The sequence below is a fragment of the Crocodylus siamensis genome, chromosome 11 (genome assembly GCF_052110815.1).
Source record: "Crocodylus siamensis isolate JL-2025a chromosome 11, ASM5211081v1, whole genome shotgun sequence".
NCBI lineage: Eukaryota > Metazoa > Chordata > Crocodylia > Crocodylidae > Crocodylus > Crocodylus siamensis.
The window spans coordinates 21,864,634-21,888,856 of NC_143405.1; the positions used below are offsets into that span (position 1 = coordinate 21,864,634).

At 42.1% G+C, this 24,223-nt stretch overlaps 1 protein-coding gene across 10 annotated transcripts in view; it reads right to left on the bottom strand.

The window, feature by feature from the left end:
- Window positions 1-242: 242 nt before the first annotated feature.
- The window catches only part of DOCK3 (dedicator of cytokinesis 3), a 632,225-nt gene continuing 608,244 nt past the window's right edge, over window positions 243-24,223 (bottom strand). For 8 of the 10 annotated variants that reach the window (XM_090021446.1, XM_090021452.1, XM_090021451.1 and 5 more), the window contains 4 exons: window positions 22,905-22,992; window positions 9,286-9,408; window positions 8,602-8,684; window positions 243-4,979 (listed from right to left, as the gene is read on the bottom strand). In XM_090021446.1, the coding sequence (XP_089877572.1) occupies window positions 4,473-4,979; window positions 8,602-8,684; window positions 9,286-9,408; window positions 22,905-22,992 (801 nt within the window). In that variant the 3' untranslated portion in view covers window positions 243-4,472. The remainder of the gene's footprint in view (window positions 4,980-8,601; window positions 8,685-9,285; window positions 9,409-22,904; window positions 22,993-24,223) is intronic. The other 2 variants (XM_090021454.1, XM_090021448.1) reach the window with 1 other exon arrangement.

The window sequence follows — 24,223 nt, forward strand, 5'->3', positions numbered from 1 at the left end:
GATGCCTCTATGCATTCAGTAGTTCCTTTTCCTCAAAATGCTGAGATATTGCTGGCATGCACTAAAACACTTCTGTAATATCATCTGGAGAATAAAGTTGGGCCAAGATAACTGGACTGAAATGTGCACCATCTGTTTTTTTCTAGCAGAGAGAGATCCTGTGAACACCAGGAGGAGCAGCTGGTCAAGCCTCTCAGCAGGACCACAATGAATATACATCCACCCAACATTTTAATATCAGGTATTAATCTTTAATTCCACATCACAGCAGTCGAGTGAATGGGGAAGGGAAAGGAAAAAAATCCAAAACAAACAGCAAATATTTACATCTAAAATTCACATCACTTATTTGTTGGTTCCAGAAACATGCTATCACAATATATACAATGAAATACCTTTAGGACACTTGTACAAATTCTTTTTTTTTTTTAATTTTAAATTTGATTTCCATTATAGTTAAGTATTTTGACCTTTTTTTTAAACATGAATACACAAAAGAGAAGTGGTTAGAGGTTTTTGCCTTTTTTAAATAAGCACAGAATGCCAGAGGTTAAAAACACATTTACAAGGCAGAGAACCAGTCAGACATCACAATCTATACATTTTTTGCTCAATTTCCTGTACAAATACACAGCATTCAAATAGGGTATTTACAAAGAAGCATGATGGAAGGAAAAGTTAAGTATCACACAATTTTTTCCCCAAAGGCTCCTGCTCTCTCTTGCCTCCCTAATTTGGCTGATCCTCTAACAGGAGGATATGCAAGGTCCCTTTGCCTACCCACATAGGGGAAAAGAACCTAAAAAATGAAAATAAACATCCTTACCGTCTTGCATGTGGCAATGTAAACAAAACATCCTTCCCAACCAAAGAACAAATGTAGTGGAGTCTTCAATACAATTCTGATTGCTCCCCCTCCACCACTGCCTCTGACCATTCCCTTTTCCTTCAGATGGGGCAGTAGTCCCAACCAGTGTTGGATGGATTCATTAATTCCTGCAAGACTCGACCCATCCTCTCCTGAATCCACATGCTAGTTTGCTGCTCAAGAACCCAAAAGAAGTATTTTCCATTTCACACTTGGTGAATGAGAATGGAATCACCATGCCCCTTGTAAACATCTGTTTACAATGCTGGGTTACAGAAAGCACAGTATCCTAGGGGGCAATTCAAAGCCTCAAATCCAGCCTTAATTCAGCACCTGGAGTCTGTTCCCAAAGTCTGAACTGGGTCCTCAACTTTCATGCTAATACTGGTCAAGGATGTTCTTCCCCAGAGTAGTTTCATATTTTCAAGGTTTTAATCACACTTGAGACTAACTTCCTCTCCTACTCTTTTAAATTGAGCATTTAAAGGATACATAAAGCATTTTGTTAAAATTTGACCATGGTTCAGAAAAATCTGAAGGAGGCTCAAGTATATGTTTATTAACTGAATTTGCCCCCTCCCTATTTGTGCACTATGGACCTTCTGTAGAATTACCTGATACCCATTTCCATGATCTAATGTAGGGGTTGGCAACTTACAACCTTTGGAGCCATTTAATTCAGCCCACAGACAAGAGGCCTCAGTGGTAGGGGCTTCAGTAGCAGTTGCTTTCCCCTACTTCCACAGAGGGAACCACTGACTGTGGGCACTTCTCTCATGCCATCATAGAAAAAACAGTGGCAGCGGCTGGGTCCTAACACCTGTCTACCTCTCCAACTCAAACTGCTTACTCTGGCCTGCAGCCTAAAACGGTTGTCCTCTGCTGATCTAATAGATCATCTTACCTAGCTTTCAACCATGGTATGATTCTATATATTTGTTTGGGATATTTTAGATAGGGATGATCCTACCTTGATCAGGGGGTTGGACTAAATTATCTCCTGAGTTCCCTTCATCCCTATTGTTCTATGATTCTTACATGTGTAAAAAACTTCAAAAAATCTGACATCTAAGCTGGGCTTCTCCATGATAGACAAAGTCCTCCAGTCAGGCTAGGGTGTTATGCTTTAGGAAATCCTTCAGAGCTCTAGTTAGGCAGGTTAAACACTAAATGAAATAAATTCACTCCACTATTAACTCCAATACATCCCGCAGTACAACACTGTTCACCTCTTCTACAAAAAAGGGGAAACACATGTCTTGCTTTGATAATTCCTAAAAAAAATCCAGGGTCAGATTCTCCAGTCTACAAGAATAACCCATGTAATTTCAAAAGGCTGACCCTGATTTACCCAGCCAAAGAGATAGGCCTTCCACAAATGTGACCTTTATAAAGGCATTCATCATTTTCCATTTCTGTGCAGGCCAGCCTTGACAGTGGTAAGCTGTCCTTCCAGCTAGAGATGAAATGACAATCCTGAGCCAAATTTCAACACTTACATTTTAACAGTAAGGGATACAGCAATTCCAAAGGTCTTACTCTAGTGCAAATTAAAGGATGCAGGATAAACTGGTTTTTCTATCCAGCCAGACCAAAGAAACGCAAACAGAACTATATTTCTTTTTCAGGGGATAGAGCTTGAGAGAAAAGAAAGAAAGCATCTCAAAAGCCTCTCCATTCAACAGTCAGTTAAATCCAACTTGGTATAGATGTACTATCCTTGGGAGAGCTCAGAAGTGGCGTACTGTGCCCAGTCACCTAACTTGGAGGTAGAGCTAAAGGTGACCTGCAAAGGGGGGTGGGGAAGAGGAAGCGTTTTCTCTTGTTTTTTGTTCCTGTCTAATATTTATGATGTACGGGAGGCCATGGAGATAGGGCACAGAAATGGGAGACACTAACTGATGCAATATTGGGCAAGTTCCTAAGTTTCTCTGTCCTTCTGTTTCTCCAACTATAAAAAAGAGGGGCACTGATACTTACCCTCCTCTGGAATGTGCATTGAGATCTGGAGATGAAAAGCAATAGTTAAATACAAGGAATTACTAGAAGATTACAAACAAGGCTGGGATGTGGGGGCTTTTGCCATGTTTATTTTAGGAATATCAGATAGTTGGAATTGTATTTCCTTTTTGAAGAATATTCCTTGAAGGACTTGCAAGGAAAAGTGAGAGGATTCTCCTGCATAAAAGGGCAAGATTGTGTGCAGTCATAATTCTCCAATCCTTCAGGTAGTCTGCCAGCATAAAAGGGAAGTCAAGACATTATAGTGTAATATAAAAACAAACTAGTGGGAGAAACCCTTGTATAATTTAAAAAAGAAAGAAAAGCTTGTCACGTCTTTTATATATGTCATAAAGAAGCCAAAAAAGGATCATACATTTTTCCTCTTTTTACAGGTCACCTTTAAAATCCCTGACTCTGGAGTGCTTACTAAACATTGGCTATTTCTAGCATCTCACTGGATGTCCTATCTGCAGAGAGAGAGATGGAGGCCTTGTGCACTAGCAGCATAGAGCTGTATCAGAGGGGCACAGATATTACAATAACAAACACAGTTAATGAACCTCAGCTCCTGGATGAGGATGTTGGTATGAACTGTGCAGATGTTCAGCCCTGAGGCAAAGATTGGTATGATGTATTTAAGCCTTCTCTTCTTACTGGCTGAGTCATCAACCAGTTGTGGCATAAGCCACTCAGCTGGTTACTTAATTGGAATAAAAGTGCTGGTGACAACAACCTGCCCAGAGTTAGGCATGAGAAAGGCCTAGAATTGGGTTGCAGCCCCCAGGGCTACATAACCCTCTCTGAACCTACAGCATCAAGTGGATACAGATTCCAATGGAAAAGCAGGTTGGTTTAACTGGTAAAAATGAAATTAAGGAAATAATAATAATATTAATAATACATGAAAAACCAGGAGAGGCAGAGTTTGTTTGAAATGATCCCTCACAGGTCAGTATGGAAGTCTGTCAGCAGTGATTAAATTACTTCAGCACATGTTAGCCAATGCAGGGAGACCACTGCACAGTTGTGTATGCTCAAAACACCTCGATGAGCCAGTTTCTTCTTAGCACAGCCACGTTTCCCCTGCCGGCAGACCATGCACCTTCCAGCCTGACAGTTCATGGAATCCCTGAATTCAGCAATGAGCTTTCACTTCTATACAGCAAAGAAACATGTCCCTAGTGCAACTGCTTCTACTTGTGTGCGTCTCAAAACTGGGAGGAAAGCATTTTTAAAAAAAACAACTTGCCACATCCCCCATCCAATATTCTATTTCTTTTCAGCTTCTGCAAGTCTCTATGGCTAACAGCTTATGTGCCACTTTATGTGGTCTGATAAACTGCAGGAGGAATAAAGCGCCCACTGCACAAAAATTAAATAAAAAAATAACAAAAATGAAAAGTATAAAAAAGCAATAAAAAGGAAAGCAGCAACCTCACATGCTGGCCCAACCTCTGTATGGGCTCCAGACATTAACTCATAGCAGTAGAAAATAAAGAACTGGTTTGCTGTTCTCTCCTCTGAGTTCTGATGCTTTATATCTGATTTCTTGCTTGTCAGACCTGGAATGACCACATAAGCTTCTTCTTGGGAGTCCTGCCTACTGCTCACTGACGCCATGCTCCCATGCTACTCTGGCCTGCTCCTCCTTTCCACCACCGACTGGTTGGGACACCTTGCGATGCAGTGGCCGATGTTTATCTTCTTCTTCCATTATCATTCCCTCCTCATTTTCCAAATTTGGGAGTCGGGAGTGATATGGTTTAGGGGGTAGAGCTGGAGGGTCCAGGGTGTCCTGAGGAATGACTCCAGATGGAGCAGAGTGGCTTCGACATGGCTGAGATTTGAGAGACTCCAGGACATCAGGCTCAGAGAGACTGTACCTGACAGGGAGGTAGGGTGTCTCCAAGTCTTCATCAGTATTCCAGGCCTGGCTAGGGACAGAATCCATGGTGTCTGTACGAGGAGGGGGCTCAGATGAATGTCCAAAGTTACTCTCACTTAAGGAGGAGACACCACTGCTGGCACTGCCTGACAGAGTGGAGTTACTCCCATCCAGGCCAGACTGGGGACTTGTGGGTGATGCAGGGATTGGATGAAGAGGAGACTGTTTAAAAAGAGACACACAGAAGTTAAAAATTGGTGATGTGGCAATTCTGCACCTCACTGGTGCAGGTTTCATGGTTTATAGCCCATTATATACTGTTCATATCTTTTTTTGCTTAAGGCAAGAAGGACCAGCCATATTCCTTTCCTATCGCATATTACGGCATTTATGTAAAGCTCTGCACCAGACATATTGCACTGAAAATATTAATAATGTGTTACAAGTCTTCATGCATGATGGACATGTTTCACCATGTATAATTAACTATTTTCTATTTATTAAAAATGTTTATGATAGATAACTTCCTGTCCTACAAATTGGGGCTCAGATGTGTTAACTGGACTCCTTTTGTCCTTCTATTTGTAAGGACTTAATGGTACACAGACTGTGCCCCCCACCTAATGCATGCTGGGCACACCTACATGAGATGCACAGTAGACTAATCTACCATGCAGTAAGGTGTCACCATGTACAGCTACTGCACAGTAAATTAGGCTAATGTGTGGTCTTCTACTACCTGTAAATACAGATAGTGGATTAACTGTGCATTAGCTACTACACAGTACAGGCAGTCCTCAGACTTACGACACAATTGGTTCCTGAAAACCATGTCTTAAGTTGAAATGTTGTAACTTGGAACCAATTTTCTCATAAAAAACAATGTTAAAAATGGGGGATTGGTTCCTGAACCAAGGCCCAATACCCTATTTTCACCAAAAATACCCCAGAATTTTGTACTCAAATCAATTATAGATGAGTGATATAGCTACATTAATATATTTATATTGTAAATAGCAATCATATTGATTTGGAAGGACTTCTTTGAGGTGACTTTGGTGAACTTTTTGAAGGGCTCTAGGTTGGACTTTTTGAAAGGTTCTTGGCTGCAGTCTTCTCAGGAGTCTTGCCTGCAGGTTTTTCTGGAGTCTTGTCTGCTTTCTTAAAGAAAGTGTCCAAGGAAGTTTGGACAGATGTTCTCCAGGGAGATGGGCAATGCAGCGAACTCATTCGCTGGCATGGCATTGCATCGGATCAAGCGTTGCAAGTTGAAACTGGCATTTTAAGTTGAAACAGGGTGTTAATTTATAAAAGTCGTAAGTGCAAAATGTAACTCGAAACATTGTAAGTCGAAGACTGCCTGTACCACTTATGGAGAAGCTGCCAGGCAGGAGGACAGCTCCCAGCGAGCCTCCTGCTGGATGGGAAATCTGCCCAGCAAGGGCCTCACCGGCAGCTGCCCCAAAAGCAGGACAGCTCCTAGTGAGCCCCCTGCTAGGCAGGGGAGCTCCACTGGACACCACTCATTGGCAGCTCTGTCCTGATGTACACAAGATGAGAGAGTTCTGGTGGCTGCAGTGGCAGCTGTCTCAGCCCTGTGCTCATCAGGACCCTTCCTGATGTGCATGGGGCCATAAGACCAGCTCCCGTGCCCCTGCCAGCCCCTGGGATAGCACCCCAGGGGAGTCTGGAGTTCTCCCTGGCTGCTGCAAGGAGAGTAGGTCAGGATCAGCCATGTACTGCACTGCTCTTGTTGAGAACAGACTTGCTTCTAACAGGGTGCACATGTAGATGGAGGTGGCTTACTGCACAGTATTTTACTGTATTGCATTAATAACATGCGTAGACGCGCCATTGTCTCCTCCCTGCTCCTGCAGCACTTAACATATACATCCCCATACCTTAATTTTTATCTTTTTCAGTGCTCTCTCTTTTCATCCTTTTTCTTATCTTCTCCCCCTTTTCCCAGCTCTCTTTTTCTATCTTTTCTTTATTCTCTGTGTCCTAATCCTCTCCCCAGCATCCACTCTTATTATTCAGGCTGCCTGCAGGTGAAGTCCATGTGAATGTGGTGGGTATTGAATGTATGCTCCCTGTCCCTATTATGGTTAGAAACAGATATTGCAGAACGTTGCGATTCAGTGGTGCCACGATGTGTTGGGGCACAGCTGCATCTGTGCCACCTTAAACATTTTTAAGGCTGCACAAACAAGAAATCAGATGATGTCTGCTTCCATGTTATGACTTGTGCTGATCTATTCTTCTTTGCTTCTCTTTCCTTATACTTCTCTACTCTCCTTGGATTTCTTCTTTGCAGTTTCTTAATACCTCCCTTGCCTGAATGCTGCTCTGCTGCCTGGTTCCTCAAACAGGAACCAAAAGTGAAAGTTCTATGAAGCTCAATCATGGTAACAAGTCGGGGATTTGGTCATTCACTCCTGTTTTGTTCCTTTATGCTCTGTTTCACCACTGCTGATGCATTTTCAGCCCCACTTGAGGAGAAAGAATGGAGCGGGTGTAATTTCCAAAGCACTCTCCAAATCTTATGAATTTCAATGTACTGTTATGTTGAAGGCAGTAAGAAGTTTTAGGAAGGATCTTTGTACAGCTTACCTATGCATCCTGGACCACCTAGCATATTTATCAGCACATTTATGTTGTTGCACCTGCCTGTAGATTTGAAAATTTGACCCAAAAGACATTAGCCATAAATAACTTTTTAATTAACACTGCTATCATTTGGTCTCAAATACATAACACCCTCTCGGCAAGTCTACATGTACATTTACACCAACTTAAATTTACTGTGCAGAAATAACTGCACAGTAAGCAGGAATAGGCCAATGTTTACCTGTGCAGGCATTAAAGCACATTAACACTGTGTGTGGACTGAGTTGGGACTACAGTCTACATGTGTGTTACTGCATGATACAGGTATCAAATTTATGCTCAAGTTGGTGTAAATCGCCATATTTACTGTGCAGTGTGGGTGCATGTGTAGACATGTGCCCATACTGCGCAGAAATTTCAATTACTGCACAGTAAATGAGCACATGTAGACACGACCTCTGTGGCTACTGATGCTAGGAATTGTAGTAATCAAAAGACTGATTGCAGAGATATCTTTCAGTATCAGATGCATTATATCATGCTTTCGTTTCAGTTATTTAGTCGCAAGTGAGGTCAAAAACCCTCTGGGATTTGTTATTTCTGAGTACCAGGAAAGAAGAACTAACTTTTTCTTCTTGAGGCAGAGGTTGGAAAAGATTGCTTAAGGAGGGAAATACGTTATACCTTCTCACTACCTGATGATATGTATTGAAGACCATTCTAAAGAGACCTGAATACTGAACATTTTAGTCCCTGCCTCCTGTGTCCATCTGAATTAAAAGGCTCTGCTACATCATAATGGTGGAAATGCTGCTGGTCTTCCCTCACCTACTCTCAAAATTCTTAGGTGAGACAAATGAGAGTCTCATTTGTGATTAGAACTGAACAGTTAATGGTTTGCCTCCTTGGATCTACAGCTTATATACAAAATAAAAAAAACAAGTTACCCCACTAGGCTGGTGAATCTTCTGTGGCCAAAATGGAATACATCTTGGGGCCATTTAATTATTCTAATAATAGTAAACTGTCACTTTAATGGCAATCTGGGTGCAGATAGTAAGCACCATTAGTCTTCAGTCTGAGCTTTTGCTTTTAAGACATAGCAGGATGATGGGCTTCCTGCTGCTCAGACAATATGAGAGAAGGATGGATGCTAGAATTAGCAAGGAAAGGCATAAAAGAGATGGGGATTCTAGTGTTATGAAAGCCCTGCATTCTCAAGAGATCATTTTACCTTGCGCAGTGTTCTTGCTGGCAATGCTGGGGGGGCGTCACTGAGCTGATGATGGAAGGCATCAAAGTGCAGTGAGTAGTGTCCTGAAACAAGACAAGAAATAAAATATTAACAAAGAGTTGTATCTGAGAGCTTGTAGCCTCAAGGCAGTATGCATTCCCTGTTCTTGTATCCTCTGTAACACCAACCAGGTCCAAATACTGAATGCTCAACTCCAGTCCAGAGCTTACCATATATCCTGAAAAACAATCTTTTTAATGGGTAACCTGGAGTGTATCTGTCACATTATTGCAAAGTGCAAATGAAGAGTTTGGTAGCAGTAACAAAATTCCACCCACCATTGTTACCAAGGATCTCATGGCAAGACAACAGGCTCGTAAACATCAAACATCTGGAAACTCAATTAATAGCTCTTTAGCCTTAAGCTACTGTTGAAAATAGTCACTGGCAAAAACCCAGGTTAGTTTATACCACTCACAAACTTAATTCAAGTCCCCAAACACACCAAGTCCTTGTTAGTGCAGCTGATGAAATGTTAAGACTTATCTAACAGTCAGGCAAGCAGACCAGGAAAGGCTTCTCTCCTTTTTCTCCTTTTCTTTTCACAGAAGCATCCGTGTGTCCTAGATGTATCTGTGCATGACTGCAGGAATTATCCAGTGGACCTACTGGGCATTTCCTTACCATGGGGTAGGCTTCGGGGAGGTACTGGTGGGGCCAAGATGCTCCCAACGTGGGCAGACAGGAATGGCAGGGCCTCTCTGGTTCCGCTGTCTAGGCTCCAGCTACTGGGCGCTGCTGGCACAGCTGAAGGATGGAAACAGATTTAACTCGGGTAACATTACATTATAGGTTTCTTTGGGAAGCAGAAGGGTCCAGCTTTTCTCCATTTCTAAGCTGATGTTATTTTGGTCTGCATGTAGCACTTGAGTACAGGGTGGATTTAAAAGCAGCGTGCACAGGAGAAATTGTGCAGTCTTTGGCTGCCAGGAAAGGACAGACTCCAGGGACTGGGTGAATGGTAGGATTAAGCAAGGATTAAGGGAAGGGATCTTTTAGTCTACAGAAAGCTGATTTTCTTAAGTTATGGGTAAGGTATGGGAGAAATAAAGAGTAACAAAGATTAAGTGTCAGAAACATTACTAAACACAGCAAAGTCTGTGACAATACCACAATGACAGGGTGAACAAACAGATCACATCTAAACATAGAACAAAAAAACCCATGGATTTTAATGGCATAACTTGCTCAGGCAAAGAGTTAATTACTAGATATGCCTATCCTTTTTCTTTACTACAGAATCAGATCATCCTGGTTCATAATCACTACTGGAAAAAACTTGCCTTCCTTTAATAAAAGGCAAGAACACTTTCCTGTTTCTGTAATCACTTGATGAATATGGTATTTAGATTTCAAGATCTCAGTCCGAGAAACCTGAAGCAATAAATTGAGACCAAAAGCAAGAGCTTTCTTCATCACCTGCATGATTTTCTAGGTGTGATTTATATACTTAACCTTATTAAAATACAATACAATCTCTGTTCTTCCATAATGCATGACTTTCTTGATCATGAGAAAATATAAATATACCAATCATTGGGCCAAAAGAGTGATTTTATTTATTTATAGGTAAAAATACGTAGCTTCTTTGGGTTATCCTAAAAAAAATATAAAAGGATATCTGAAGGGAAAGTCAAAATGTTTCAGTGAATCTAATAGAAGTGAAAAAGTTCATTACCTTCAGATATGGAAAGTAGAAGTAAAGTGTGGAGATCAGACTCTCTGGCATAATTATCTGAGCAGAGGAAGTTTCTGTGATTAAAGACAGCTATAAGTGCTGTGATGCATTGCTCCACTTTTCTAAAACCACCATTCTTTTCCTCATCTCCTCTGATTTTACCATCTGAAATATATTCTCTAGTGGTATAATGTTAGGTGACACTGAATCCAATTTTGGTTTTCAAATATCAAACTTTCTTTATAGGCCTTCAATGACAGAAACTTTTACATGTGCTCTGGTGGGTGGGGGGGACCTCAGAGCCGCTCTAATTAAAGCACTGCAGCGTTTTGTGTATCAGCATCCCTGCACTTCAAAATGGCGGGGGTGCTTGAATAGAAGCTCATTCAATTAGCTTTAGTTCAAGTGCCCCTGCTGCCATTTTGAAGTGCGAGGATGCTGATACATGAGAAGCAGGAGGTAATTACTATGCTCCAGCAGACTTGATTAATCTCTGACATGCTGTAATTACGTGTCAGAGTGGGCTCCGCACTCGGGTACAGGCACCCATAGGTTCTAACAATAGGTATCTGAATAAGACATTAGGTTAGAAAGACCTGGTGATTCACTCTGACTACATACAACTAATTATAAGCAGTAAGTGTGAATTGCAACAAGGACTATAATACAATAGATATTTCCTTGCATTTGATAATAGTTCCTTAGTTGTGGGATTTTTTTTTTCTCTAATTGAGCCCTATATTTATTTCTCTGTCTTTGTTTTTGGGACACAACTGGATGAGGACTGTCATGACTAAAGGCCTCCATAGGAAAAGAAAAAGAAGCAGAGATGCTCATCTAGTCCACAGTATCTTATAGGCCTGAAACTTAACTCACGTTAATGGGCAGGGAGGAAAGAAGGGGGAGAAGAGAAAGCAAAAATATACCAATATTTTGTCACATACGACACAAAACTTTTCTCCAAAAATCAGCCCCCCAAAACTGGGGAGGCCGAGCAGGAAAACTGATTCTCTAACCAAGAAGGAAGCACCCTGCTTTGACTCCTACTCCACAGTGGGCATGTCTACACATGCATTAACACGCTTTTCCTAACACACATTAAATGTATTACCTCCAATATGAGAAAATATTGGTATATTTTTAATTGATACTTAATGCTCAGTAGCCTATTTTACTGTACATTAGCATATTTGAACAGCTCTTTATGCACTGCTTTAATGTGCAGTAAAATAGGCTACTGTGCATTAAAACACACATGTAGACATGCCCAGTGTGTAGCAGTTGTGGAATTACTGTTCAGTCGCTAAGGGAGTCAACTGACTTAATGGCTCATTTGTTTTTCACAGTTGTTAACCATCCCCTCCCCTCTAATGGTCTTGACATTCCATTAATCAAGCTAAATTTCTTAGGACATTTTTGCAATCTGCTAGTTGCTCCTGGTCTCTCTCCTCCTATTTCACAGCCCTGGAGACTACTTAGCTCTTTTAAAAAAAAAATCACAGATCCACCTGTGGAGTCAAGTTTTCTGCAGTAGCTAGTGTTTCTGCTTTTTTGTTAATCAGGAGAGAGAGAGAGTCACCTGAAGATTAGGCTCTGTCCCTGCTCTATGCAGACATAACTGGAAAAATCTTTTTTTCTTTGTTCTGCCTTTCAAAAAAGTTGTGTATTATATTTGGGGGTGGTGTTGTATACAAAAGAATATGGTACACAGACAACATTTTGCATGTAAGGGAGGGCAAGGAATACCCATTACTTCCAGGAGTCACTGCCTGTGAATGTTTCCTTCAGACAATGACAAGAATTATGTATTTCCCTAATGTCTGTACAAGGTGGGTTGTTTTTTTTTTTTTTAACAGTGTATGGAGTTTGGTTCCAATTCATTAGCATCTAATACTGATATGGGAAAACAAGTGTATTATACAGGCAAACTGATATACTCTTGTGGAGAGAAGCACAAGGAATGGTATGGAGTATAACAGTAGGCAATGCGAAGTCACACACTTATGGAACAACAAAGACTTTGGCTATGAGATGGTGCTGATAAGCTGAAGACAACTGAGGAAGACAGTTCTGGGTGTACTGGTTGATCATAGGTTGACTGTAAGCAGCCAGTGTGATGAAGTAGTGAAAAAGGTTAATACAATTTTAGTGCATTTTAGGCAAGGTTTTATTCAGTAGCAATTGGGAAGTACTACTCACGGTACATAAGATATTGGTAGGACTCCATTTAGAATAGTGTTTATAGTTCTGGTCACTATGTTGAAAGAAAGATGAACTTAAATGGGAACAGGGACAAAGAAGGACCTTAAGATGGTTACAGGGATGGAAACCTTATTTTATTTAATAAGATGAAAGGAATTGGGCTTGTTTAGCTTAGTTAAACAAATACCACTTTTTATAAATACTGTACATTTGCAGAGTGAATGTTGGAGACAGAACTTTTTAAGCCAAAAGCTATACTAATAAAGACTGTGTGGTCTTCATAATCATACACATTATGATTACAGTTAGACTGTAAACTGGCCACAGCTGTCACTGGGGATTTTGACTGAGGTACAGTGATGTTCCTGCCTGTTGTTAGACAGCTGACAGTTTCCTGGCTAGGGGATCTTTTTCTTCTACTCAGGGCCAAATCCATCACCAAACAATGTCAGGAAATTTGTTTCCCTAGTAAAATTGGCAGAACTGGGTTTTTATTTTTGTCTTCTTTCTCTGCTCTGCAGGCCGTGGTCCTCTTCCTAGAATCCATTGAGCATACTACTTTGTCACTACAGTGGCTGAACATCAGAAGAGCCCTCATCTCTCCTGTTTTACTTATGGTATGTTTTAAGGTGTTTCTAGTTTGTGCCTTGTAGATGTTGTTTTGGGGGGACGTTTGAAATGGATGATTTTTGGAAACTTTGGGAAAATGACTGCCTGTGAATACAAAGGATTGGACTTGCTGGCCTAGGAGACCCCTTTGCAGTTCTATGTTCCGGCACTTCAGTTAGCTCATACAGCAAGAAGCAAAGACTCCCAAGCAAAAAAAAAAAAAGGTAATTATAAATTCAAATATAATTACAAAGTTGCGGCCTTCAAAGGGTAAGCAGCAAACAAGAGAGGGATAAAAATAAATATCACTTTATAAAGGGAGCTCTCCAATGCAAGAGGTAAAATGGGAGCGGGGGGAAGAGACTGAGTAAAAATCCTCAAATAAAGTGGGACAGAGGTTGAAGGTCAAAGGTCTTTGAATAAAGATGGCTTCAGGATTATGTCTGCACTCACCTAATCCTGCTGCTACATGAGGACAGAACAGATCTCATTGCATGAAGTTAAAATGGTCCAAGAACTGCTCTGATTTACACCAGCTGCAAATGCCCTGAAGGTAACAGTTGTGGTGTAGGGGCATACCAACCATGTCATGTTTCTGTGTGACACCAGTATCCAGGAAGGAAAGTTGAAGAACTTGCACACTTGTTCTTTACCACTTACCACCTTTGCATTGAAATTAAGCTCGTTGCATTGTTTGAACCAGCCTTAGCACCAGATTCTACCTGAAGCTTTCTCCAGCCACCATCCCGCCCTATGTCCATTAAGGGCACATAGTCCACAACTCAGCAGGTATCTGTCATGGTCTCATCCCTTGGGTCTGAGGGATAAGTTGAAGGAGATTTCCAAACAGCCTTGGAGATACCCAGAACGGATACTGTTGTATCTTATGTCCAACACATGAAGCTCCTTAAAAATCCATCTTCCAATGCTGAAAATGTTTGGACAGGAGATAACTGTGTGTTTTGATGTGGTGCCCCTGAACTAGGGTGTTTTGCAGTGGTGCACTGGAGGGTAATGGGCTCCCCTCTTGGTGCCTCCTGCTGATAGACTCTTTTGGGAAAATGCAATGCTTGTCACAGATTAGAGCCAATGTGTCATATTCATATTTGAAGACAGAAGAATAAAGTAAGACAGCAATCATAAGTTGTAGCCCTGTCACTTCTACAGATCTTAGTGAGCTGAGTTCAGATTGACACACTGAGTCAGGATATTTAACAGGTGAAAGTACTGTAGCAATCATCATACTTTCTCAAATACCACATATGCCCCTAAAATAAGACAGGGTCTTTGTTTCTGGAAGAAAAAATTATTTTTTCTGGAGTCATGGCCAGCTGTATAAAACAAGTCAAGTCCTTCTGGAAACAAAGTGTCCACATGTAGCATCCCAGTAGGCAATCTGAGTAAGGCAGCAGAAACTTCCTCCTGTGGCAAGGCAGGAAGAAGACTAGGCTCCAGACCCTTGCAAAGGCAGTAGCAAGACTGTTACTTTTTTACTGTAAATATTTTTTTATATAAGTTCCTGTAAATAATAAAGTGCTGTTCCCACACCACAAGCCTTGTCGAGTTACTACAAAGTGCACATAGCAGCTTACTTGCCCTGACCCAGCTGAACTGCTGCTTCAGGAACAAGTTACAGTGCTTACCCAATAGCTACCACAAATTTCTTAGTGGCTGTGAGAGGGTTAACCCTGGACTCTGCCCCATCTGCTTGCTGGGCTGGAGAGAAACAGCAGCCATTTTGGCAGCCATTAGGGCACATCTCAAAGAAAAATCAACTTCCCTGCTTAAAACCTGCACCCCAGTTGTATAGGGTTGTTTTTGGGGGAAAAGGCATGTGTGGTATATGAGTAAAAACGGTATGCAGCTCAACCAATGCAAACCACTATGTGAGTACAAGCATAGACTGAGCATAGGCATTTTTATCATTGTGTTCCTATACAATCCAGGATGTTGCCAACCATGACAGCGCAATATTCTGGTAACACAAAATGTGCCACCAATGTCACAAATAGCAATAATGTTGCCATTTGATTTCTGATATGAAGATAACAAATATGGCAACCATACACACAATGAACCGCTGTTCCAATGTGTGCACTCGATTAATTGAGTCTGCTGTGAGTCTGCTGAAACGTACTAATTAGCATGCTCCAGCAGCCTCTGCATCACATGTATTTAGCATGCCCACGTTTCAGAATGGTGGCAGGGGCACTTTAACTAAAACTTGTTGAAAGAGCTTCAGTTAAAGCACCCCTGCAGCTATTTTGAAGTGCAGGATGCTGAATATATGTGATGCTGTGGGCATTTTAATTAGAGCGGATCTCAAAGCCACTCTAATTAAAGCGCCGCACCCTACTCCCCCTCCATCCCACGGTAGACGTATCATAGAATCATAGAAATTAAGGGCTGCAAGGGATTGTGAAAGATCATCAAGTCCAACCCCTGCCCCCGGCTCTGGGCAGCAATACTGCTGAGATCAAATTATTCCAGCAAGGTGTCTGTCCAGTCTCCTCTTGAAGACTTCTAAGACTGGGGACTGCACCACCTCCTTGGGAAGTCTATTCCAGATTCTGGTCACCCTTACTGTAAAGAAGTTCTTCCTTACATCTAACCTGAAACCATACTCTAACAGTTTATGGCCATTGCTCCTTGTCCTCTCCTGGGGCATCCTAATGAAGAGTTTTTCTCCCAGCTCCCAATATTCACTCCTTATATACTTACAGACAACCACCAAGTCCCCACTCAGTCTTCTCTTCCCCAGACTGAACAGTCCCATGTCCCTTAGTCTTTCCTCATAAGGTTTGTCCTTCAGGCCTTTAATCTTTCTTGTGGCCCTTCTCTGGACCCTTTCAAGGTTTTCCACATTTTTTTTAAGTACAGCACCCAGAACTGGATACAGTACTCCAGGTGGGGTCTTACCAGTGTGGAGTAGGGAGGAAGATTGCTTCCTTAGTCCTGCTCACAATGCATTGGCTAATGCATTCCAGTATACTATTAGCTCTGTTGACTACAGCATCACACTGGTGGCTCATGTTCATCCTGTGTAAAAATCCCCATAAGCACTATATATCATTGCATTTTCTTTCCTTTCCTGGAGGTATTCTGGGAATCTTAGAGAGAGTAACAGATAGCAGGGATCTGAAAAATAGCATGGAAATCTAGGAAACTAACCTATTACATCATCTGGCCCTTATTCCCTTTCTGTACCTAGAAGTACCGGTACATAAGCCTAGTGGTTGGATGGTTTAGAACCTTGCTTCTGCTTGTGGGAATAAACATGTAATCCAGCAGTGATTCAGAGGGAGAGGTACCCTGAAATCTCCTATTGTCCTGTAGTGGCCAAACCATCTGCTGGACCAATGTGCATTTTATGGTCAAATTCAGCAACAAAATAGCAACATTTGACTAGCTTTTGCCTTTGGTAAATGCTGTCACTCGGCTATCAACAAGAATTAGTGCAGTGGGCTTCTGACAGTGAAAGAGAAGAGCTTGGACAAATTCAAAGAGCACCAACATTAGCAAAAAAAGAGAGTCAGATAACAGTATTCTGACTTAAAGACAGTATGAGGGTGCAAAGGTTGCATAATTCCTGCCATTGCATTTATCTAATCACGACTTGGATCAAGAACAAGGGTTCTTAGAACATTATCTCTGTCCATACTTCCAAAGATGATTATAAAATTTCTCCTACCTTTTATTGATAATTTTATTATCTCTTTGCTCCAGACCTATTTTTCATCCAAAGTAAGATCTTGGGCAATCTCTCTGACATGTTCTTACAGATGTCTATCTACTAGCTCAAGCTCAGCACGGTTAAGACAAAGCTCTTAATTTCCTCCAAAAACTCTCCTACCTCAATCACTGGGTACAACACTATCATAATACCTTTTACTATGGCCTGCAACATGGACGCTGACTTTGACTTGGATTGCTTTCTAGGTCCTCACAACCAAGTAAAGTCTAAATCTGCATAATATCTCTCAGGCAAACAATACATGTTTTATTATGGGCAAATATAAGGCCACAGAACTAGGAACAAAGAATGGAGTTCATACTTACAGAATGGACGACTATTCTGCAAAAGTGAATTTGAATAGCACTGGGGGGGTCTTAGTGCATAAGCAAATTAATATACACACCTAGTGAAATGCTGTGATTAAAAAGTCTAAAAAGATCTTTGGTTATACAGATAGGAAAACATACCATAAGAGTAGAAAGCTTACTAACTTGCTATTTGACACTACAGTCAAGGTTGCTGACTGTGGAAACTATTGAGGTATTTCTCTCCTCTCCATTACTGGGAAGATCCTTGCTCAAATTCTGCTGAATTGACCGCTCCCTCTTGCTGAGGAAATCCTTTCTAAGTCTCAGTGTGTCTTCATGCCATCAAGAGGCACCCTGGACATGAGTTCTGTGGTCTGGAAGATCCAGGAAAAATGCTAAGAACACCACCATGCTTTAGGGTTGTTAGTTGTAGCCGTGTTGATCTAAGCACATAGGCAGACAAGGTTCTTTGGGTAGATGTGATATCTTTTATTAGACCAACTAAATAGTTGAAAAAATGTTCTTTGCAAGCTTTCTGGCACAAACACCCTTCATTAGGCATAGGGAAGTCTGTTGGTGTTTTGTGTGCTCTTCTGGGTAGAACAGGAACCAATATGCAAAATGCAGGTCTATGAAAATGCAAATGCGTGGCAGTGAGGATCAGAGGGAATGGGAGACAACAGGTGTGACACAGATGGGGAGGTGAGGGGGAATGTTGAACTGGTGATAGAATGTAGCTGGGAAAATGCAGACAGGTTACCTGGGGTTATCAGAGGGCAGGCGGATTATAATGTGCCATAAATTCAGTGGCACTTCAGGGTTACCATATGCCCAGGTTTTCCCAGACATGTCCTTTTTCTTGGATCCTTGTCCTCATGTCCAGATGGGTTTTTAAAATACAAGCAAATGTCCGGTTTTTGCTTTGCCTCCACTTTTCCTGGGCATGAGCACGTTGGATACTTGGGGCTGGCAGCAGCAGGAAAGGATGGGCTGTCAGGGGTCACGTGCTCTGTGCATGGGCCCCAGCAAGCTGCTCCCAGGCAAGAGTGAATGTGTGAGTGTGTGCACGAGCTGTGTGAGCAGCAAGGCTGGCGGGGCAGGGGGCTGTGGGTCATGAGTGAGCAGCACTGGGGGCAGCAGAGCTGCAGGTGAGGAGTTAGGGGCACAGCAGTGCTGGAGGGCAGGAGGCTCTGGGTTGGAAGTGAGGGGTACTGGCACAGCTGGGGGGGCAGGGGCTTGGGAGTGAGGGGCAGAGGTAGGGCACAGGCATATCACTGCCCAGCCCCCCCCCCCCCCCACACACACACACATGTATTCTCCTTTTTGATCCTGGAAATATGGTAACCCTAATAAATGCCTTGATGGAAAATGTAGGAGAAACCAAACAGCAATTGTGTACCAGAATGAATGCACACCACAAAACTATCAAAGACAAAAATACACAAATATCTGTGGGGGCACACTTCTCAAAAGGCAACCACTCTCTCTCCAATCTCTCAGTTCAAATCCTCAAAGGGAATCTTTCGTAGATGAGCCTACGAAGGTGATAAATTTCCCTGGGCAGCCAAACTTTGATAAGATCTTCCACAGAGCCTTCCAGTTAACAGAGTTGAGGGTCTTTGGTCAAATTGATAAAGGTCATATATAAGTTCCTGGTGTTGTTCTCAAGGTTCTTTGGGTAGATGTGATATCTTTTATTAGACCAACTAAATAGTTGGAAAATTGTTCTTTGCAACCTTTGCAAATAATTGCCTCCATCCTATATAAAGGCTCTGCTATAGAGTCCTTTGCCATTTGAACTGGTATCAAGCAGGGCTGTGTGACTGCACCAATTCTGTTTTCCATCTTTCTTGTGGTCATCGAGATGTTCATCAATGATGGTCTGCCACACGGCATTGGTATTGAGTACAGCATGGACAGGAATCTTTATATCTGTACCGCCTCCATGCCAAAACCAAAGTTACATCAGTCTTAATTGTGGAACTTCTTTATGCTGATGATTGTTGCACATACAGAGGAGGACTTACAAATAGCCCTTATCTGCTTTTCTCAAGCATACCAGTGCTGGGGAAAAACAAAAGTGCTCCATGAGCCTGCTGCAGCCCAATCAACTCCCTTGGCAAATATCCTAATTGACAGACAGGAGCAAGAGAACTTGACACTTTGCACACCTCAGCAGCCAACTCTCAAAGGCGGCCAGCACTGATGAGGAGATCCAGTATAGGATCCAATGTGCCAGCTGTGCCTTCGGAAGACTGTATCATCATGCATTCAATGATCACGACATCAGGACTTGGACAAAACTCCTATTATACAAGGCTGTGGTAATCCCCACTCTTCTCTATGGCTGTGAAGCTTGGACCACCTGAAAAGTCTAGAATGCCTTCACCAGTGCTACCTCCCAAAGATCCTTGGCATAAAGTGGGAGGCCCCTTGCACAAATGCCAGTGTCCTCATCAACACTAACATCAACAGTATTGAAGCATTAATTATTCAACATCAGCTGTGCTGGACAGGACATTGTGTGCACATGCGTGATATATGTTTGCCAGAACAACTGCTATACTCCCACCTTGGCCAAGGACAAAGCACATGCAGGGGCCAGAGGAAATGCTTCAAGGACATCCTCAAGTTGAACTGAGATTAGAAATTGGGAAAAACCATCCTAGGGCAGGTAACATGGCAACACTTTGTGAGAGAAGTGGCATTGAGGAAAACCATCTCACCCTGGAGACAGAAAAATGACAGAAATGAATGGAAAGGATACAAAACATAAATCTGTGGTCTGGCCCTCCCTTTAATCACCACCTGCGGTGTCTGCCAGAGAGTCTGTGACTCTAGAATTGACCTTCTTAGTCATCAAGGAACTCATCTTTACTTGACCAGTGGAAGTGATCATCCGCAACCATGAGGGATTGCTAAAAATGATGATTTGACACTGGTGTGGCTGCTACTGCAATACTGGAAAACACCAGTTCTGATGTTTACAATTCAAGAAGGATGCTGAAAAAATGAAGCTTTGGAGAAGAGTCATTAAAATGAATAAAGAACTGGAAAAAGATGCCTTATACTGAAAGATTCTGTGAGCTCAGTGTATTTAGTTTAACAAACAGAAAGTTGCAAGGTCCTTGGCTCACAGTCTTAAGTACGTAGGAAGGAACAGAAATTTGGTAACGGGGCTTTTTAGTTTAGAAGGAAGTAGTATAACAAAAGCCAATGTGTGGAAGGAAGCTGATCCTCAGCAAATTGAGATGAGAAGTAGAGCACATATTTTTTTTTACTTGTAGTTGTAATTAGTTACTGGAACAATATATTGAGGCATGTGGTAGATTCTGTATCACTGGAAACATGGGTGACTGGTGCCTCTTGAGTTGGGAGGGGCACATGCCCCCCCTGACACCAGTCAGTGACCAGGGTCCCTGGTGGCCAATCCTGCTGATGGGTGAGGGGGTCACTGGCAGCTGATTGTGCAGACCTGGGGGGGGTAATGCACATTGGGAAAAATAACCTCAGTTATATGGATGAAATGCTGGACTTTGAATTAGCTGTTATGACTCAGGAAAGAAACCTTGGAATCACTGTAAATAGCTTGCTAAAGACATCAGTTCAATGCACAGCAGTGACCAAAAGAATAAATGTTAAGGGGAATTGGAAGCCAAATGGAAAACGTCATCAGGCCACTATATAAATCCATAGTCTGTCCACATGTTGAATACTGTGTGCAGTTTTGGTCTTCCCATCTCAAAAAGGATGTAGTGGAATTAGAAAAAGTACAGAAAAGGGCAACAAAATTGATCAGTAGCTAGTGCACCAGGAAAGATTAAAAAAGCTAGGAGAAAGATGAGGGGGTGATATAAGAAAGGTCTGTAAAGTTATGCTGTCTGTGGATAAAGTGAACAGGGAACTGTTATTCATCAAGTCCCAGAATACTGGAACCAGGGGCCACTGCCTGAAATTAACAGTGACAGGTTTAAAAAAAACAAGAGGCAGTACTTTTTAGGTAAAACATACTTAACTTGTGAAACTCAACACAGGAGGTTTTAGAGGCAGTCAGTATTGTTAGGTTAAAAAAGGGACTAGACAAATTAATCAAGGATAGGTACATTAATACCTATTTATCAGATCAGTCAGGGGTGTATCCTCTGACACCCATAAACTAATGGTGCTGGACACCAGGGAGAATATGACATGGGATGGATCACTATAGACGTGCTCTACTCATATACTCTCCCTTCACAGCATCTATTACTGCCACTGCTGGAGACAGGATACTGGACTAGATGGACCATTGTTCTAAGCCAGTATGGCATTTCTTATGTTCAAATGCTTCTTCTAGAAAACACCTCTGCTTCAGGGGCATCAAACTTCTGAGCAGCCAGAGACTGTGTGCCACACTGGTTGCAAGCCCTAGGGCACATACCGCATGGGATACAGGCCATGCAAACCCCTGAGAACCCCTGCCATGTAGGGACACAAGCCTCCTCCCCCATGTGCTGCCACATGGGTAGCATGAGCTCTCCCTTGCTGTGACTGCTGTGTGAACGGTGTGAGCTCCCATCACCACTGTGTGGGCAGCAGACTCACCGGGCTTCTCCAGCTATGCTGTCCTGTCCCAGAGACCATGGCTCTAGCTCAGTCACAGTCACAGGCTAGTTGTAGTTCAGTCCTTGCCAGGTGAGACCCCACAGGCAGCATGTTAACCTTTGTGGGCCAGATATGGCCAGCCCTACTCTAGTTAAATCACACCTACTGTAGCAGGCATTAATTCACAAAAGTCCTATGGCCTGTGTTATGTAGGATGGACAATGCTGTCTTAGATAGGCCCCTTCTACCAATCCACACAACTAATACTAACCAAGCTCTCAATCTCATGTCTTGATTATGACAACCTCTCTTTCTGTGCGCTCAGCAAATGGGATTTTGCTCCACTCATGTTCATTCAGAATGCAACTGCAAAGAGCATCTTCTGACCTCCTATTTTTATCCCCCTTTTCTGTTATGCCAAGCATGAAGCCACATATCTTCACATTCATAACCCTTCACATCGATTTCCAACCTTAGCCATCTTCTGGTTGATTCATGATTAGAGTCAACACAAACCACTAGGTAAACTTTAAAAAAAAAGCAGCCTCATGTTTTCTTTCATGCTTCCTTCAGCTTTGGGAGGGGTTCTCTGTAAACATCATAAAGCCACATCATTGTCTTTTTTGCCAGCAAGGCTTCATGTCCCGTACCTTCAAAGAGCCCAAACCATTTGATTGAACAGAGTGTCCATCTCTGATAGTATTGATCAAATCTCAAAAAGTACCTCACAGGATGGATACACGGATATATTAGTATTTTGAAAACATTTAGCAGAATAAAAGCTCTATGTACAGGATAAGTATTGTTGTTATTATTGCTAGCCTAAATCCTGTAGCCTTTATTTAGGCAAAGTTCCCAATGAACTAAATGGGAGTTTTCTGAGTAAGGACTGCAGAGTTCAGTTAGTATTAATAAAAATAAAAGATAAAAAGCTTTTTTAGTGGAGGTTCTTGTTACCTTTGCATAAGTAAGTATTAGCTGAGATGCCTTTATATTGGCAGAAGCTTTCAGTTTGGTAAATCATAAGAATCATATCATAAGAATGCGAGGGGAAAAACCATTAATGTGTTAGCATGACAGGGAGAAAATTACCACAGGAATCAAGCACACATCTAGGAAAAAATACCTTTCTCAGCCACAGATAGATTGGGATCACTGCATGGTTTGCATGGTCCGATCACTTGCTGGATCAAGGCGCGCTGGAAATTTGGAGGCTAAAGGAGAAAGGAGGCAGCACAGAAAAGTGGAAACAATTACATATCTGTTAATGTAGAACTCTGTGACCTTTTTTGTCCATTTTCCTTTAGCTAAAGGAAGGGACTGCAATAAAAAAGGCATTTAGATGGCATTTAGAAGTCTTTGATGAGTTTCCACATGGATGCCAGTAGGCAAAGGGCAATTGGAAACTTTTATGAGACACTGTATTGCTGGAAACCATTTCAGTTGCATTGTATTTGCACACCAGGAAATTTCAACCCTGAAAGCCTTGTAAGGGCTAGGTCTTGTTACTTGAGGAACCATTTCCTATCCTTTGTGACTCTGTGGTGATGCCACAGAAGCCCAGGTCAGCTAATACTATGAAATATTTCAGCCCTAAGTTTAATGAGAGGAATGGTTGGGCTGGTATAAGGGAGAAATTTTCAGCTACAGAATTTGCTTCCACCTTCATAGTTCCAACTTCATAGTTCTTTTGACCTTTAAATCCTGCTGCAAGACTGTAGTCTCAGGCCTTTCTGGATGATTTCCATCATAAATTCCAGTATGATACCTGAATGTAGTTTAAGTCTCCTTTTGCTCTGAAGAGTTCTGTGTTTGGAATCACAATGTGAAATATTTTTGGAGCATTCAGACTTGTATATAATTTACCACTTGTAACTGTATTTTATCATGTTAGTACACAGCACCTAGAGCATAAGATGGACACAATTTCAGAACTCTAAACAAATGAACAAAGAAGTAAGGTCATGTGACAGCTTGTGACAAGATCAGTGTCTGTGGGGCAAGTTGGATACAAGAAAGCTCATCCCCACAATGAGGGCCCACAACTGTAACATGCACTGAAATCAACATCCTCATCATCATCCTAGTACCAAAAAATTATGATTCTGAAATAAAGAGGCATTAGCATGGAAATCTCTATGCAAGCTTAGAAATACTGTATTTACTTGAATACAAGATGAGGTTTTTTTCCTCCATTCAGCGTGGGGGGAAAATACCCCTCATCTTGGGTTCCAGTATGTTTGGAAGGTGTGAAGGGGAGAAACAGGCACTGTGGCTGCAGCTGCAGCTACAACTCTGACTCCAACCCAGAGCCCATATTCAGGGTTGGAGAGGCAACCACTGTCCCCGCTTTAACTTGTCTCTCACAACCTCTGCTCCACTCCCACCTCTACTCTCTGCCCTTGCTGCCTGTCAGGCCTTTTCTGCCTGTCCCCTGCCCCTTTG